The sequence below is a fragment of the Musca autumnalis genome, unplaced genomic scaffold (assembly GCF_047663935.1).
Source record: "Musca autumnalis isolate F117 unplaced genomic scaffold, ASM4766393v1 scaffold_4, whole genome shotgun sequence".
NCBI classification, from domain to species: Eukaryota; Metazoa; Arthropoda; class Insecta; order Diptera; family Muscidae; genus Musca; species Musca autumnalis.
Window position 1 is genome coordinate 207,760,527 of NW_027411977.1, and position 18,879 is coordinate 207,779,405.

General features: G+C 35.8%; 1 protein-coding gene across 5 annotated transcripts in view; it reads left to right on the forward strand.

The window, feature by feature from the left end:
• nebu (solute carrier family 2 member nebulosa) overlaps positions 1–18,879 on the forward strand; it is a 140,340-nt gene that overhangs the window by 112,871 nt on the left and 8,590 nt on the right. For 4 of the 5 annotated variants that reach the window (XM_073983028.1, XM_073983030.1, XM_073983029.1 and 1 more), the window contains one exon: positions 16,745–17,356. In XM_073983028.1, the coding sequence (XP_073839129.1) occupies positions 16,769–17,356 (588 nt within the window). In that variant the 5' untranslated portion in view covers positions 16,745–16,768. Of the gene's footprint in view, positions 1–16,591; positions 16,664–16,744; positions 17,357–18,879 lie in introns of those variants that run through there. The other variant, XM_073983031.1, reaches the window with a different exon arrangement.

An 18,879-nucleotide genomic window follows, 5' to 3' on the forward strand; every position in this document is an offset into this window, starting at 1 on the left:
CGCCGACTTTGACATTTGTTCGAGATTTTTTGACGTTTCTGCCCTTTTTCCGTTCCCGTACATTTTGGAAAAATGTGCGCTTGAACTAATTTTTGACAATTCTCTCTTTTGTACATTTTACCATTAAAAAAGTACGGGAACGGAGCTAAAATGTAATAAACGGAATACCTAGGACCTAATTACGACAATTACGAAAAAATCGAACTATGAAAACCTATTCGCGCCACCAACCGCACGTTTACTAAGACGGCCATCAGACCATCTGCTTTTTCACATGTATGTTGTCAATTTGGGTATACTAATATACAGAACAGCTGATGTCATACATGTGAAAAAGCAGATGATCTGATGGCGGCCTAAGATAGATGCATAGCAATCTGTAATAACAATGTCGAAATGTTTTACAAAAATAAATCATTTCGTACATGCTTCTGGCACAACTTCATTCCGAATTTATTACCCAAACTATTGTTCATCGAATTCAACAAATATTTAAATTGTTTCATTATTAATTTTGTTTTTTTTTTTTAGTTTTTGTTTTAACATAAACGAAATTTTTACCATCTACCTTTTTAATGTTCTTTGAAGAACACATAGGTTTTCATAGTTTGATTTTTTCATCCACGAGCAAATACTCAATCGTTGAATATTGATCCAACAATATTCGAAGAGCAAAATATGTATTGTAAAGATATTGTTAAATTCCAACTGTAGTATTGTGATTCCAACAATTGGGTTTTGTTAAATCCGAAACTAGTTTTTGTCAACTGGACAATAGTTCTCTCTTTTCTTCGAAAATTTTTTCTCTTCTCTCGCTATTCGATGCTGTTTTGAAAAAAAAAAAAACAATTATGGTGAGTTTTGTTTGTATGACATGATGCCTTTATCTTTGTTTTTGTGTGTATGTATACCAACAATGAGACTCTTGGTTTTATTTGTTTCTGTTTTGTTTCATTCTTCTATCTTCATTGTGTTTTGAGGTTTGGTGTTATACCGGAGTTTGTTACGGTGTTTATTTATTCCTTATGTTGTGGTGGGTGCTTGTGGCTTTTTGTTTGTCTTTGTTGTCAGCCAATGCAGCAAACCATGTATTGTGTTCATCAATGATTGCAATATTATACGCGACATTTATATCCAAGTTATGTGAAAAGTGTATATGTGAAAAGTGTATATGTGAAAAGTGTATATGAGAAGTACACTCAAATCAAAAATTTCTGGGCTGGTTTTCTGGGTTGACAATACTTTTTGTAAACAAAATTAGATTATGATAGTTCCTACAATCGGTACTGTTAACGATTTTTACAATATTGCGGAAATTCGAAAGTTGTTTTTGTTTTCTATGTTTGGAACAAAAGATGGTATTTTTGGATTTGGATTACAATGTGTGAACAAAACAAATACATTTTTGGAACCAAAACAGATATTTTTGTTCCAACAAAAGCGAAAAATATTTTTTCTCTGCGTGTAGATGGAACTCGTCTTTATTGTTTTATCAGAAATGACGCCCAACTTTAAGCCGAAAACACATCCAACGTTTCAGAAAATTCAGGCGTCATTTCTGATAAAATAATAAAATAGAAAGGGTAACATAGATCGAATTTTTCTTTTATCAGAAATGATGCCAAACATTATAGAAACGTAAAGCCGTAAACACATCCAACGTTTGAGTAAAGTTGGCCGTCATTTCTGATAGAAGAATAAAGAAAAATTCAATCTGTGTTGCCCTTGCTCTTTTATTCGTCCATCGGAAATGACGTCCAACTTTGCTGAAACGTTGGATGTGTTTAGGGCTTTAGATGTGTTTAAGGTTTTACTCAAACGTTCGATGTGTTTGGGCGCATCGAAGATTATTTTTTATACGAAGTTTGGAGAAATGCAATAAAAATTTGAGATTTCTATGACAAAATATTTGTTGTTATATGTATCATATTGCCCGTGAACATCTAGTAACGTTGTATATTCAACACTTACGGACAATATATTTCACGGAAGAACCTTTTTTGGGGCTTTACTTTCTATTCAATGTTATTTGATTGATAATTTCCTTTCTTATAGTACGTTTATATATAACCGGATTTAACAAACCCACTGGGTTTTAAATGTCAATTCCATTGGTTATATGTCAAATAAATCCTCACAAAGAAGGTTAACCCGCCAAAAAGTCTCTAGTGTGTACGGCGTTTTATACCCTAGACAGATGACAGCGTTAATTTGTATTAACTGCCTTAATTCAAATTAATTAAGTTTCTTCACAGAATACTCTTTTTATTGGTATTGACTATTTTTAATGTCCAAAAGATCCGCCAACTTTCTTGAGAAATGTTTAATTACATACATATATAATTTATTTTTGGGGTTTTATCATTTTGTTCCATCAAATTCTCAAAAAATAATAATTAATCATATTATTTTTTGCTCTGAAGAAGCGTAAAATCGTCAAACAAAAAACAACAAAATCCAATGACGTTAATAATTTTGTTTAAATTATTCCCATAAAAACAACCACATAAAGTTTCCATTTTTTAAATAATTGCCAAGTTTAAAAATGTTCTGATAAAAAAATAATGCATGTCAAAAAATAAATGAAATGGAAAATTAAGTTAATTACCGTTATTGAAAAAAAAATATTCCATACAAAAAATATTGTTCTTTGAACTTGACAACATATTTTTTGAAATTGTGAAATAAATATGTAATCGAAATGAGTGATGATCATCTGGAATTTCTGAAGGTGAAAAAAAAACACAACACGTGTATTGTTTTTTGTCGTTTCGCTGTCAAGATGAAGTGAAAGATGCATATGCAACCGCAGATGATATCTGTCACAAAATGTCAAAATGTTTATTCATAGAACTGATGACAGTTATATATAGGAAAATAATATAATATATATGGGAATATAATATTATGTTGTATACGGGAAGAAGTCAAATGCAAATTAATAGCCTGATTGTATTATAGCATTTTGCATGGTTAACCTTCTATGAGGATTTATTTGAAGTATACGCAATGCAATTGACATTTTAAGCCCAGTGGGTTTGTTAAATCCGGTTATATGTAAACATACTATAAAAGAATACACATATGAAAATTGATTTCGTAGAATTTCCATAACACATACAATTAACAGCATGTTTCTGTATGTCGAAAGAAGAATGTGTGCGAAAGAAACACGTCCAAACTCTTGTGTGTTTTTCAAATTTGTTTTTTGTTTTGAAGCAAAAGCAAAGGTAAAATTATTTCAAAAACTAAAGTTCGGGCGTGTTTCATTCGCTCACATTCTTCTTTCGACATACAGAAACTGGCTGTAAGTCTATTGTTTCGAGGAGTAGTGACATACTATCTTCGCTTTGCATAATGTATTCCTTTTATTGGCCAAAAGGCGTTGTTTACATGTAAGAATTCAATATAAATAAATATAATTTTCATTTTGAATCCAATATAACATCACTTACCTGATTGTTTCTAATAAATAATTGCTCTGTTCCAGAACCTGCAAGAAGCTACTATTTTTTACTACGATAAAATATTTTCCTTCATGTTATCGAAAAAAAAAAAAATATTAAAAATTAGTAGATTCTAGCAGTTCTTGAACAGACCAAATATTTATGGTTACTTTTTAAGACTTGTTCCAGAACTAAAAGTTTTTACAATTTTTACCACCACAAATTTGCCCCGCAGCTTAAACTTCATTTTGACACTGTCAAAGTTAAATACATAAGCACTTTCAAGCATAATAGACATATCCGATATCCTGTAATTAACACGAACATTAAACCCTTAAAGCTGATTAAAATATTTAGCCGAACAAACGAAGATTGCATGACTCCAGCTACTATTTATGTTAGTCAAATTACTTAAAGTGAACCTAAAAGGAAACATGAATCTTGAATTGCTTTAAAGTGACACTAACATTTACCTTAAGGAAATGTCACTTTTAAACATGGAGGACACCAACTATCACCTTTTGTTGTTATTGTGTGACTATCTCCGGTTGCTTCTTCTTTATTTTTTCTACTATTAATTAATCCCTTTAAGGCTTAATTATAAAATGACATGGCATGAAGCGATTTAATGTATTGTAAGCCCTAAGAGAATGAGAAGAGGGGCGGGAAGAGGAGATTGGAAGCTACAACAGATTACCTTGATTACGTTAAAATGATATCAATCGTGCAACAAGTTTTGCTACTGCTGCTTTGCATGAGATAACAGAAATTGATGTTAATTTGGGAGATGCCAGATTGCTATAAAAACAGGGAATGAACTATTATAACATATGGTCTGTTCCTTTACTTCTGAAAATGGTAAAACCGGCAAAAGTAGTAAAAGTTGAAAACTGCTCCCATATGAATTGTATTGTGTCTGAAGTAAAGGAACGCTTTTCGAGTAAAAAGTTGTAAAACTTGAAGATTCTTGAACGTAAAGGAACAGGGCTATATTTAAGTAATACCCTAGACAGACGGTAACGTTAATTTGCATTAAGATGGGCATTTAATTTTAACCTGATAGACGACAGTTTCTGCATTTACGAAACAGCTGTTTGCTGGTAAACAACTGTTATGGTGTTTGCAATGCAAGTTGTGTCTCAGAGCATGAATATGCTCTCTCTCCTACATGAATATGGGCTCTCTTTTACAGCATTGCCATATTGAAATTCCCTTTGATTTTGTGCATTAAGATTGTGGATAATGCACGAATTTATTTGAATTAAGGCAGTTAATGCAAATTAACGCTGCCGTCTGTCTAGGGTATAATAGTACGTTTAGACTATGATGGATTTAGCCAATCCAGTCCATTTAAGTTCTCATTTTCATACAATATATGTCAAATAAATCGAGATAATGCTCTTAAACATGTTATAAGTGTATAGTCCAACTGGCGTTTAAGGAGTCATTGGAATTTATAAGAATTTTGATTTTAAATGACATTAAAAACCGTTTTTACAAGAAACTTTCAAAGCAAACATGCAGCATTTCAACAATAAATTTCCAATGAAAAATGAGATTTTTATGACTAAATATTTTTTATACAACAGATACTCTCCGAGGTCACTTCTGCTCTGTTCCAGAACCTTCAAGAATCTCTCTTTTTTGAAATTGTTAACAATGTTTTCCTTTATATTAATTTAATAATAGTAGATTCTTACCACGCTGCTCTTTTACAGCTACAACGTCTCCTTTTAAGTTTAAAATACTTCCTATAATAGGAAAAAAACTCATACCCATTAAACAATCCGGCAACCATAAATTTCCAACAAAGACACACACAGATGATCATCCTCTTCATGTCAAACTAGTCAAAGGAAGTGAAGGAACTGACGACTAGCAAAACAATTGTTGGCCGGAGATGATGCTACCTAGTGCTGCTACGAGATTTGTTTGTTTTTGTAAATAGTAAATAAAGTCCATAACTTACCTTCGGTTGTTGTGTTTGGGCGTAGAAAAACCTGTGGAACTAGTTATACACAACGAATATCCAAGATGATACCATACTGTTGATGTACTCTGGTTGGAAAAAGCACGTAGTTAATTTTTCAATATTCCTTGTTCCCCTCCTCTTCGTCTTCTCCATTCTTTTCTTCTCCAACCGTTAACAATGACTTTGTAAGAGGACAAATAAATTGTGTGTGTACTTTTGGAATAATGAACAAGAAACTCAAAGCGAGCGGTGGTGGGCGAACAACTTTTCCATGTCCAGTTTTATGGTGTCGTCCTCCTGCTCTGCTTCCTTTTGTTTAGTTCGTTGTGAGTAAAATGACATACCCACAAATTGTTGTTGACAATACGCACCGCACAAACACGTTCGTCTGCTGCTCATTTTCTCAAAATACAAGGGCATTGCAATGTGACCCCTTGGATGTCTTTGCCATTGTTATGATGATGACATACTGATGATGATGACCATAATGAAATATAAATGAATTTTTAATATGCTTTATTTTTTGGTGTGACTTCATAAGAAACAAATTTAATTTCAATTAGTTGATAGCCGTTGAAATTTGCTGTGTTCCAGAACCTGCAAGAAGCTACTACTTTTTACTACGATAACATATTTTCCTTTATGTTATCGGAAAAAATAGTAAAAATTACTAGATTCTTGCAGTAATGGAACAGACCAATTATTTCGACAATTTTGTACGAGTTCCATTTATGACATTTATTGTCGGTCTTGGAATTTATAGAAATTAAGAACGACCTTCCTTTACCACAAATGACTTATGCGAAAATCCTTTTTTGATTATGTACCGAGGTCTTTTTAAGGTATACGGCAACTCTACGCGGCTAAATGTGTGCTGAAACATGATTTTCGTATGCTTTGACTTTTGACATACTAGGCGTTTACACCAGACAGTTTGTCTTCAAATACAACTCTGATTTACTAACACATGCAAACATTTGTCGTTTGTCTCTCAGCTGTCCATCAGTTTTTCACAGACAGCCGGGTTGACAAATTTTTGACATTTTTGTGAAAAAGAAGTGAGATGATAATTCAAATGTGCTGAAAACAAAAGAATATTTATAAAACAAAATATGTAAACGGAAAACAAAGAGAAATCGGTGATTTTCATTCATAATTTTACAACTGTTTTCGCAGTTGTCTGGACGCCTACGTCACACAGGCAAGTTGTGGGGTTTTGACAATCAATACATGAAGTCAACTGTCCTGTCATTTGTAAACGCAGGGTTAAAGCCAGTAGAACATGCAACTTAATGAGTTAAGCCAGAAATCCTCTAATGTGACGAGGCCTTCAAGGCCTGGGTACATAAGCTACCTCGCCTGGTTTCCTAGCTTTGCTGCTTCATTTCTGGCATAATAAAAATAAAAGAAAAAAGAAGGCCGAGCAAATTCCAAACTGGGTTGCCCTTTTCTTTTTTAGTCTTTTATCAGAAGCAAGCAAGGCAGCGTATGAACACAGGCCTTTAGAGTGCTTCAAGCAGGCTCCAAATGCATGAATATTTTCATGATTAATAGAAGCAGTTTGGAGGCATTCGTATTACAATGCAAGAGGTGAAATTCTTGGACTATCGTAAGACTAAAGGCCTCGACACATAAGAAGCATGGCATTCTTGCTTAAGTCATATCTGATAAAAGTCTAAAGACCAAGTTCGACCTAATAAAAAGATTTCAGAATCACGTTTGAATTAGGTCGAACTTGGTCTTTAGTCTTTTATCAGATATGACTTCAGCAAGAATACCATGTTTCTTATGTGTCGAGGCCTTTACTAAAGCGAAAGCATTTGCCAAATATGTTTTCATTAATCAAGAATGAATGTTACAGGTTCGAAGGTGATCAGATACCGCTCTAATTCTAAATATAAACAGTCCCAGGTAGCAATTGGGTGTAACTACTATCATTGCTCTCTCAATCCTCGTGCTTCTCTGGAAACCAAAATTGTTGGGCTCCGAAGGAAGTATGGTTGCAAAGCTGAAATTGAAAGGAATTGCCAGAAACTGATAATATTTCAAAATAATTTGTGCGCTTGCTGCCTTCTTTAAGGCCTCGACACATAAGAAACATTGCATTCTTGCTGATAACAGACTAAAGACCAAGTTCGACCTAATAAAAAGATTTCAGAATCACATTTGAATTAGGTCGAACTTGGTCTTTAGTCATTTACCAGATATGACTTAAGCAAGAATGCCATGCTTCTTATGTGTCGAGGCTCTTAGAACTGGTACACGTTTCTCAGACTGCTCGGTTTTAGTCCCAATTTACATTAGGCGAGTTTACTTGCGGCAATTGTCAGTTTGTAGGTGAGAGAGAGTGCTGAGAGGCAAAGGGTTACCATATGCCTCACCTCTCTCTCCTACAAAATGACAATTGCCGCAAGTAAACTCGTCCAATGTAAATTGGAACTTACTCAAGGCAAATTGAACAGGTAGTGGTATCGACAAATTTTGAATATGTTATGTTAAAATATTCTTTTTGTTGTTGGGGAAATTACAACAAAATCAATCATTGTTAGAGGGGATTTGACACTTCTGGCTCCGGCACATACGCTACGTTGTGCGTCGCGTTACAACAACCACATGAAAACTTCAAGCACAAACTTGGCATCACTTACATTTTTTTCATGTGGTTGTTGTTTTTAACGCGTGACGCAACGCACAACGTACCGTATGTGCCGGGGCCATTCATATTAGAACAGCTGGTGTAACGCTACTACCTATTCAATATGCCTTGGTATTAGCCTAATAAAAGTACACGTTCCAAAGGTCCGTCCGTACAGTTTAGGCTTAATTTCAGAGTCGTTCGGCCATAAAGGTCTGGGTACATAAGCAGCCTCGCCCGCTTACCTTGCTATCCTTCTTCATTTCTGACATTATAAAAGTAAATGAATAAAGAAGAAAAGGGCAATCTAGTTCGAAATTAGCTCGGCCTTCTTTATTCTTTTATCACAAGCAAGCAGGCGAGGCAGCTTATGTACCCAGGCCTTTAAGAACTCGGTAAATAAGCGACGTGACATTGTTGCATTAGTCATTTAGAACAATGCTTTTTTTGCTTTTAGTTTTTTTTTACCAAAATTAATCAATTATTTTGTTCCTATAAAAATCTCACCCAAACCACAAAGACACTGCTCAGCCATCACCTGAGATTATGGATCATATTACCTCATTGCTGTTGGTGGTGATGGCTTCTCTACTCTTCCCCACACATGATAGTATTGTGCAAATACAGACATTTCAAACCACTGTAGCCACAAATAAATCTCACTATCAAAACATGTGAAGCAATTTATCTATTCGCAGCAAATCATCGCATTATTGTGGCGGTAGCTCTAGTAAAAACAAAACAGCAACAACAACAATATCTAAAGATTTTAATATCATACGTTGTACTTTGTCGCCTTCGACGAAAGACGCCACCGCTATAGTTTTTATTTATTCATTTGAGAATTATTTAGTAGGTACTATGACCGTTTATGGGGAAAACTAGTGGCTGGCTGGCTGGCTCGCTGATTGTGTTGTATGGTGACGACGTTAAAAGGGAGGTGTGTCTCACTCTCTGGTAATGTATTCTCATATAGTACCGGCTGAATGACAACAACAGAAAAAAATGATGCCAAACCACAACCCTAAAAAACCGGCAACTTGCGTCAATTGTATTTTGTGTTGAATTTCATGTGCGACAACAACCCGCAAAAGTATTTCATTACGTTTGTGTTTTTTGTTGTTGTTGGTCTACTCCAGCAGAAGGCCCTCTGTGGCCCAGTCCTAACCCCTCACCCAACCTGCTAGCTGTCTGTCACAATTTGCGCACTTTTTTACGTATTGAATTTAACTAACAGAGGTCATACAAAGGGCATAGTCATAGAGAAGCAAGCGAACGTACTCATATGAAAACTTTCGGCTTACTCCCCCACTTCCACCCCTCACACACATGATATCATGTGAAGCTGGTGGTGGGTGACCTACATATTTTCTCAACAACAACATTCATCCGTTTGCCCTACAAACATTTTAATGTTCCCATTGAAATTTCTATTAATTCTTCCGTTAATTTATAAACGCCAATGTTGCTTGGCTCTCGAACGTCTGCCTTAGTATTATTGAAAAACTCATGTCTCTTTGAAATTACGTTTTTAATTTGAATAATACCCACATTACTTTCAAATAATAAAATGCCTTTAGAATTTTAATAAACAAAACGCAATGTAATCTTGACAAACGCTTTCATATTTGGTTTGTTGACTGATTTGGCTGAACTTACAGGAAGTTCCTCAAAATAAAACATTTACAGTTAAATGTTATTTTTGCCACAACGGGTTTTGTTTTATGTGGAAATAAAGCTTTCCGCCTGCTTACCTTGACCATCAAAAGTTGTGTTGAGAATCTATATGGGTAAAGAGCTTTTGTCTAACATTACATACGTGACAATGTTAAGGGAAATGGTTTTTAGCAGAAAAATGTTTGTGGGAGAGCTTTGGACTTTTTGAATACTTAATGTTAGAAAACCGTTAGAAATATGGCAATTGTGGCGAACGTTAACAAAGGGCTTAAGAAAACAGTTATAGTTGTCTATATGAAGACCTGTACAGACGGATCTTTTGGGACGTGTGTTATTATAAGGCTACGGCGGCCATCAGACCATCTGCTTTTTCACATGTATGTTGTCACTTTGGGTATACTAATATACAGAACAGCTGATGTCATACATGTGAAAAAGCAGATGATCTGATGGCGGCCTAAAATCAAGCAATCTTTGATCGTCTTGTACGAATGTTACTACAAATGTCTGGTCTATCAACTTTTGATGGTAGTATCTAGTAATACCATGATTGCAACAAGTAACGAGGAATCAGTGTTCGTTTCGGGAGAGATAGCCTGAAAAACGGCTACCACATGTAAGGAAGCCAGCCGCTTCATTTCTGATAAAAGCATAAAATAAAAAAGAAAAGGACGGCCTAGTTCGAAATTGGCTCCGTCTTCTTTATTCTTTTATTAGAATAGAAGCCGAGCAAGAAAGCCAGCCGCTTATGCATCTAGGCCTTTAGGCTAAACTAAGTACACTTTGATCGTTTATATGGTAGAACTCTAAATAACTTGCAGATTGTATAGTCTTGTACCGATGACAAATCTTTCAAATATCTGTCCTCACAACTTTTGATGATAGTATATAGAACTGCGATGGTAGCAACGGGGAATCAGAGTTTGTTTTCGCAGGGGAAGCCTGAGAAACGGCTACCATTTCTAATAGAGTTGGGCAATCTAGTTCCTGGAGCGGATCGATCTTTCTAGTTTCTCTTCCCAAAAGGAACTAGTTCCTCAATAAAGTTCCATTGCTCCAAATAGTTCCGAGAGCGATATAATTCATTGAATCTTTCTCTTTCATCGTTCTTTCTGTTTCCTTCGTTCCAAGTAGTTCCGAGACCGATATAGTTCAATGAATCTTTCTCTTCCATCGTTCTTTTTATTTCCTTCGTTCCAAATAGTTCCGAGAGTGAAGTAGTTTAACGAAGCTTTCACTTTTTTCATTTTATGATGGATGAATTGACATACAAATAAATAAATTGCAGCGATGTAACGAGAATGTGATTTACGTTTATTTTACAATGTGACCGCATCTGAATGATGAACGAACTGAACGTGAAAGATCGAAATGAGTGTGGAATTATAGAAGAAAGTGAACTATACAAATGAAAGGAATTATATGCACGGCTGGAACTATATGAACTAAAGGAACTATATAAATGCAAGAACCGGATATAGTTCCAATAGTTCCTTGTCCGGAATAGTTACTCGGAACTAGTTCGTTCCGGAACTACACAACTCTAAAGGCCTGCGTACATAAGCTGCTTTGCCTGATTGCCTTGCTTACCTGCTTCATTTCTGACGTAATAAAAATAATAGAATAAAGACGAAATTTCGAACTGGGTTGCCATCAGTTGGAAATTGGGTCGGCCTTCTTTGTTCTTTTATTTTTTTATTGAAGCAGCAAAGCAAGGCAATCAGGCAAAGCAGCTTATGTACGCAGGCCTTAATTTCTAAGGAAGCCAGTAGACACGAATATTAACCACTCCCACCCAGCTCGGGAGATAGTGACGAAAAATAACAATACAGCATTCATATTAGAGTCCCTGTAATTGGAATGAGTACACTTCAAACCCCGTAACAAAGACCTTTTGTAGGGCAAGTCTGGTGCCAGCAGCCGCGGTAACTCCAGTGTTCATTAATCAAGAACGAATGTTACAGGTTCGAAGGCGATCAGATACCGCCCAAGTTCCAACCATAAACGATGCCAGCTAGCAATTTGATCAAGAGGTAATGCTTAATAGAAGCTGTTTGGAGGGATTATAAACTTAAAAGAAAGCATTTTCTACAATGTTTTCATTAATCAAAAACGAAAGAAGTTCGAAGGTGATCAAATACCGCCCAAGATCCAACCATAAAAGACTTAAGCCAGCAATTAGATCAAGAGGTAATTGAAGCATTTAGTAGACATAAGTATTAAGGCCTGGGTACATAAACCGCTCGGCTTTCTTACTTAATTCATTTCTGGTAAAGGAATAAAAAAATGTCAGAACCACATTTCAATTAGGTCGAACTTGGTCTTTAGTCTTTTACCAGAAATGAATTAAGCAAGAAAGCCGAGCGGCTTATATACCCAGGCCTTTACAATGCGAGAGGTGAAATTCTTGGACCGCCGTAAGACTACTTAATCGAAGGCATTTGTCAAAGATGTTTTCATTAATCAAGAACGAACGAGGTTCGAAGGTGAACAGATACCGCCCTAGCTCTTATCATAAGCGATGTCAGCTAGCAATTGGGTGTAACTTCTATCATAGTTCTCTTAGTCGTTGGTCACACTAGATGGTTTCATTGAAACAATTTCATGAAATCCAGGGTTCCTAGGTCGATTTTCATACTAGAGTAAAATCATGAAGTTACTGTAGTGGGGAACTCGATTTAAGAATCCCTAAAAGTTTCAATGAAACCACTTTAGTGTGACCTTCGACTTAGCTTCCAGGAAATAATAAAAAATGGAATAATAAAATAAAGGCCTCGACACATAAGAAGCATGGCATTCTTGCCGAAGTCATATCTGAGTACATAAGCTGCCTCGGCTGCTTGCCTTGCTTCTCTGCTTCATTTCTGACATAATGTGTGTTCGTTTACTCAAAATTTGTACAAATTGTTACTGAATGTTGTTCGTTTACTCTTCAGTTCAATGCAAAAGACCTTGGTTCAATGCAAAAGAAGTTACTGGACTTGTACAAATTTTTACAAATTATTGAATAAACGAACACACCTATAATAAAAATAAATGAATAATGAAGAATAGGGCAACCCAGTTCGAAATTTGCTCGGCCTTCTTTATTCTTTTATTTTATGTTATGTCAGAAATGAAGAAGGAAAGCAAGGAAAGCAGGCGAGGCAGCTTATGTAACCATGTCTTTAAGGCCTGGGTACATGAGCGCTGCCTCACCTGGTTACCTTGCTTGCTTCTGATAAAACAATAAAAAAGAAAAGGACAACCGAGTTCGAAATTTGATCGGCCTTCTTTATTATTTTATTTTATTATGTCAGAAATGAAGCAGGAAAGCAAGACAAGCAGGCAAGGCAGCTTATGTACCTAGGCCTTAAAGACCAAGTTCGACCTAATAAAAATATTTCAGAATCACATTTGAATTAGGTCGAACTTGGCCAGTAAGGCCTCGACACATAAGAAGCATGGCATTATTGCTCAAGTCATATCTGGTAAATGACTAAAGATCATCTGAAATGTTTTTATTAGGTCGAACTTGGTCTTTAGTTTTTTATCAGATATGACTTGAGCAAGAATGCCATCTTATGTGTCGAGGCCTTAGGACAATCGTTCTACTTTCATTGGTTTTTGGAAGAAGAGGTTATGATTAATAGAAGCAGTTTGGAGGCATTAAGGGGTGAGTACATAAGCTGCCTTGCCTGCTTACCTTGCTTGCTTCTGATAAAAGAATAAAAAAGAAAAGGGCAACCCAGTTCGAAATTTGCTCGGCCTTCTTTATTCTTTTATTTTTATAATGTCAGAAATGAAGCAGGAAATCAAGGCAATCAGACAAGGCAGCTTATGTACGCAGGTCTTTAGTATAACAACGCGTGAGGTGAAATACTTGGACCGTCGAAAGACTAAAGGTAGAAACACAATGAAATACGCCGCTTTTTCACGCTCAGTTTCATGTAAAAGACTAAAGGTCAAGTACTACCTAATTCAAATGAATTAGGCAGCATTTGTATTAGGTAGTACTTGGCCAGTAAGGCCTCGACACATAAGAAGCATGGCATTATTGCTCAAGTCATATGTGGTAAATGACTAAAGATCATCTGAAATCTTTTTATTAGGACGAACTTGGTCTTTAGTTTTTTATCAGATATGACTTCAACAAGAATGCCATGCTTCTTATGTGTCGAAGCCTTAGGACCACCATTCTACTTTCATTGGTTTTTGGAACAAGAGGTTATGATTAATAGAAGCAGTTTGAAGGCATTAGTATAACAACGCGTGAGGTGAAATACTTGGACCGTAAGACTAACTTAAGCAAAATCATTTACCAAAGATAGTTTCATCAATCAAGAACGAATGTTAAAGGTTCGAAGTCGATCAGATACCTCCGTTCTACTTTAATTGGTTCTTAGAAACAGTTTGGAGGAGTATTAGAAGGGGGAATTTTTGGAGTACGTGGCATATGAAAGCCTTTGGAGTCCGAGGGAAGTATGGTTGACTTATAAGCCGGATAACTTACGAATTGAGTATCCTGTTTTATACATTTAAGGGCTGTTCGAGAACAGTTTTGATTTTTTTACGAAGATACTTCTGGTGATCCAGTTTACAGCGAGTTTAGTCAGTACCTCAAGAATAGTTGCACTACTCGGGAAAATATCCTGATCATTTTACAGCTACAAAGTTCAGCGTTCTAACCTGATTTACTGTTTACCTTTTCATGACTGACTCATTTTGTAATTTCTCAGAATATCAAGCAACCCATCACCATGTAAAAATTTCCAGCACTTCAAAAACACTCCGCTAAAGTATTTTCTTTTCATTTACAATTAAGGATTATATTTTACAAATCCACATATGTTTTGATTACAAGTACCCTTTTAGAGAACTTCACACGGAAACTTTTTTGTGTACTAGATACATTTTATGGGGGGATATAATATAATGTGAAGTAGTTTGCACGAGCAGGTAAACTATTGAACACATGAAATGGTGTCAAAACACAAATAGTAGATTTATTAGATAAACAAATAAACAAAATTGATAAAGATCTGTCACCTACAACTATTTTTCTATCATCAAATAGCGGCCGATGTAATTTCTATTGACATTGACAAAAATTCCGTAACTGATAAGAGGTAGGATGTCAGGCTGGTAAAGAGTGACTTTATGTTCCATATATAAAAGTTGCAGGTGGCCAAGGTTATGGAGGGGTCTCATAAATGCAGTATTTGATGTGGTGTGTTGGTTTGGGGAATATCTTAAGAAGCGAGAGCTGAATTCTTATTTAATTTGCTGAATACACTATGTACTTGATGACCATATTTTGAATTATATTGAATCAATTTGAAAAAAGTTCCTGCACGCTTACTTGTTTTCTATTTCGACGTCAATTTGTTAGCTTGTAAGAGCAGCACCTGAATGAAGTGCAACAAATAAAAACCCATCGCATAACAATAACAAAACATTATCAGGGATCATAAACAAATGAATATCGGGTATTAGTAATGATTAAAACACTAACCCTTATACAAACAGTCACTATTAGAGTCAGAGGCGTTCTCAATTTTACACAAACTATAAAGGGGTAGAATTCCATTATATAGAGCATGGGCAAGATTCCATCAGGAAATTAAAACTGAATTATAGTGGCATATAAACCAAGTTATTGTGTCACATAATCAGTGGAATACATTAATGACGTTTTTTTCTAAAACCCGGCTGATGTAAATTCGACTTAATTAATCTGACAGTGGCACATGGATATTTAGTTGTTGTTTAATGCACCCAGCAATGGTGCTTTTGCATAGTCTGGTCATCACTGATCTAGCTACACCTTATGACATTTAAGGTAGAAACACAATGACTTTTGTTGCTTGCGTCACGCTCAATTCCATGTAAATGAATAAAGGCTAGGTACTACTTAATTCAAATGTGATTTTGGATTTCTTTATTCTTTTACACAAATTCAGGCTTGTGCTAAGTTTACATTTACGAAATCCACTCGATTTCATCTGTCAATTCCATAGCTCAAACGTCAAATGAAATCTCATCTGAAATCAATTGGATTTCATTTGACGTTTAACCTATGGATTTGACAGATGAAATCGAGTGGATTTCGTAAATGTAAACATAACATTGGATAAGTATGCATTTCTCAATGTGTTCTCACCTTTAGAACCCTAGTAAGCTAGGGACGCCTAGGTTGAACAAGAAGATGGGCTAAAGGCCTGCGTACATAAGCCGCTCGGCTTTCTTGCTTAATTCATTTCTGGTAAAAGACCAAAGACCAAGTTCGACCTAATTGAAATGTGGTTCTGACATTTCTTTATTGCTTTACCAGAAATGAATTATTATATTATGTACGCAGGCCTTAAAGTCGTATTTACATCAAACAGGTTTCAATGAAATGCGTCAGTTCAGTAGTCAATTCCATTGAATATCTGTCAAATAAATGTATTATTTGCTCCAAACATTTGTCTTAGGTGCCGCTGTAAATTGAGTTTTAGTGTACTCAGCATTTAAGGTAGAAACACAATGAAATACGCCGCTTTTTTCACGCTCACGCTCAGCATTTAAGGTAGAAACACAATGAAATACGCCGTTTTTTTCACGCTCAGTTTCATGTAAAAGATTAAAGGTCAAGTACTACCTAATTCAAATACAACCTAATTCCTTTGAATTAGGTAGTACTTTGCCTTTAATCTTTTACATGAAACTGAGCGCGAAAAAGTGGCATATTTCATTGTGTTTCTACCTTTAAAGCGCGTTTACATAGCGTCTTGAGAATGACAACATCATTTGCCCCCATCAAACAAAAAAAAATATCTTAAAATACGCCTCTGCTTTTGCAACTTGTAATACGTTGTGACAAATAATCACTCAATATTTTCGTCTGACATTAGTTTACGCAAAACAATTCATCAATGCACAAGAGGAACGCTTCCAACTTTATTATAACAAGTAAAATTTTAAAAACTCAAAATTTCAACATAAAACAATTACTAATTTTCCTTATTGTTTTTGTCTTTCTTCTCTTTCCAGGATCAGGATTCCTTACTCGATACAATGGTTCATACAAGTGAATCACCCTCAAAAACCCTGCCCCAATATATAGCCGCCCTGTCGGCCGCTGGTGGTGCCTTTGCTGCTGGTACCCTACTTGGTTGGACATCACCGGCCCAGGTACCATTGCGTGATGGTGAATATGGGTTTCCCGTCAGTGAAAGCGCCTTCTCTTGGGTCGGCTCAGCCATGACATTGGGTGCTGCATTCATTTGTATCCCCATTGGTTTCCTTATTAATTTGATTGGCCGTAAATTGACTATGCTGTTGCTCGTGTTACCCTTCACTTTGGGTTGGTGTCTCTTGATTTGGGCCCAAAATGTTGAAATGATGTATGCTGCACGTTTCCTTCTCGGTATATCGGGTGGTGCTTTCTGTGTTACAGCTCCCATGTATACGGGTGAAATTGCTCAGAAGGAAATTCGTGGTACCCTGGGTAGTTTCTTCCAATTGATGATAACGGCTGGTATTCTGTTCGTCTATGCCATTGGAGCTGGTCTCGATGTATTCTGGATGAGCGTTGTGTGCGGCCTATTGCCATTGGTGTTTGGAGCTATATTTGTGTTTATGCCTGAATCTCCTACCTATTTGGTGAGTAGAAATTTATTTAGATAAACTTTGAACAATTATGAAAGGGAAGAAAATAATGAAATGGGAATTGAAAGAGAAAAACTGCATTTATCAGTGATCCTTTTAGAGATCTCTAAGGTGTTCTAGATCATTCGGCTATGTTGTCAAAGAATCTCGTGCTTTGTGAACCCAGTATATGAGTTGAGAAATGGTAATGCGTTTATCAAAAGGACCCAAGTGAGCTAGGAAATTGCTATGAGCGTATGTTGATCAGAAGAACCCAAGTGAGCTAGGAAATGATATAAGCTACGATATTTTATAAGTAATAAGTTTCAGCGAGGTTGTGGTAAAGTTGAGAACTTAATGGAACATAAAAATCTAAGTGTGTTACGAACTCACTTAGCGATCTTTCAAACTTAAAGGACATGTGCACCAAAGTCAACCAGGAGATAATGCGGATTTAAGGAAGGGCTAAAAAATACATGAAATCCATAGCAACATAGAAAGATTTGTGTGTGGGGAATTTGGTGATTTGGCGAACTAATGAGCTGCGAATTGTGTGACAATTTAGCGAAACATCAGTCAGTTGGGAAACCCTGGAAAAATTAGTTTTGGAAATTTTGGTATTTTAATATGGTGAGGAACTTCTTCGACTCTTTAAATGAACTTTGTTGTCTTGCCTATGCAATTTTGAAGATCTGACAATAGAGTCGTGTCGTTCAAAAACGAACTAGTTGGAATTACTGATTCCGTGAAATGAACGCAAGGAACCATATACAGCTCATTCGTTTATATCATTCATTTAGCACCTCTCGTTCATATAGCTCACTTAGTTTATTAGGTTAAACCATGGCACAATTACCAAGGTAGTGGTATCGTAAAATGTTGAATATGTTATGTAATTTTTTTTTATGTTGTTGGGGAAATTGCTACAAAAATATTATTTATTAAGGGATTTGACATTTCATATTTGAACTGCTGGTGTGACACCGCTACCTTGCTAATTGTGCCATGGGTTAAACGAGTGACTATAGTTCCTTGAGGTCATTGAAATGGAACAAAAACGACATGAACGACATGGTTCATATTGGTGAACGGAATGAAAAAGATCCAAAGACATAAAATATAACAAGATGGGACATTTACATTGTTAATATACATCGGCAGATGGCGCTGGAGGTCTAACATAATGTTATGTTCCAATATGGTGACATAAAATTATGTTATACTTGTTTTTGTTGCCGTCGTGTTCTGTTAGTTGTCTGTTATACACAATAGTAAAATTGAACTGCATTATGCACTATGTCCAATCTTTACAGTTCTATGTCTTTTAAAGATCGATCCACTCAATGAATGAGATTGCCCAACACTATCTGACAATCTTTAATGACTGACGAATTGAAATATGTTTGTGACTTAAATGATTTACCTTAGTTTCTTCGGTTCTTTGGTGTACTAGGAAAGTTTGAAGAACAATAAATCCTTGTTCGCCTGAGGAATTTTGTTTCTCGGAGAATATTGTTTAGGAAAGATAACAAGTGGGG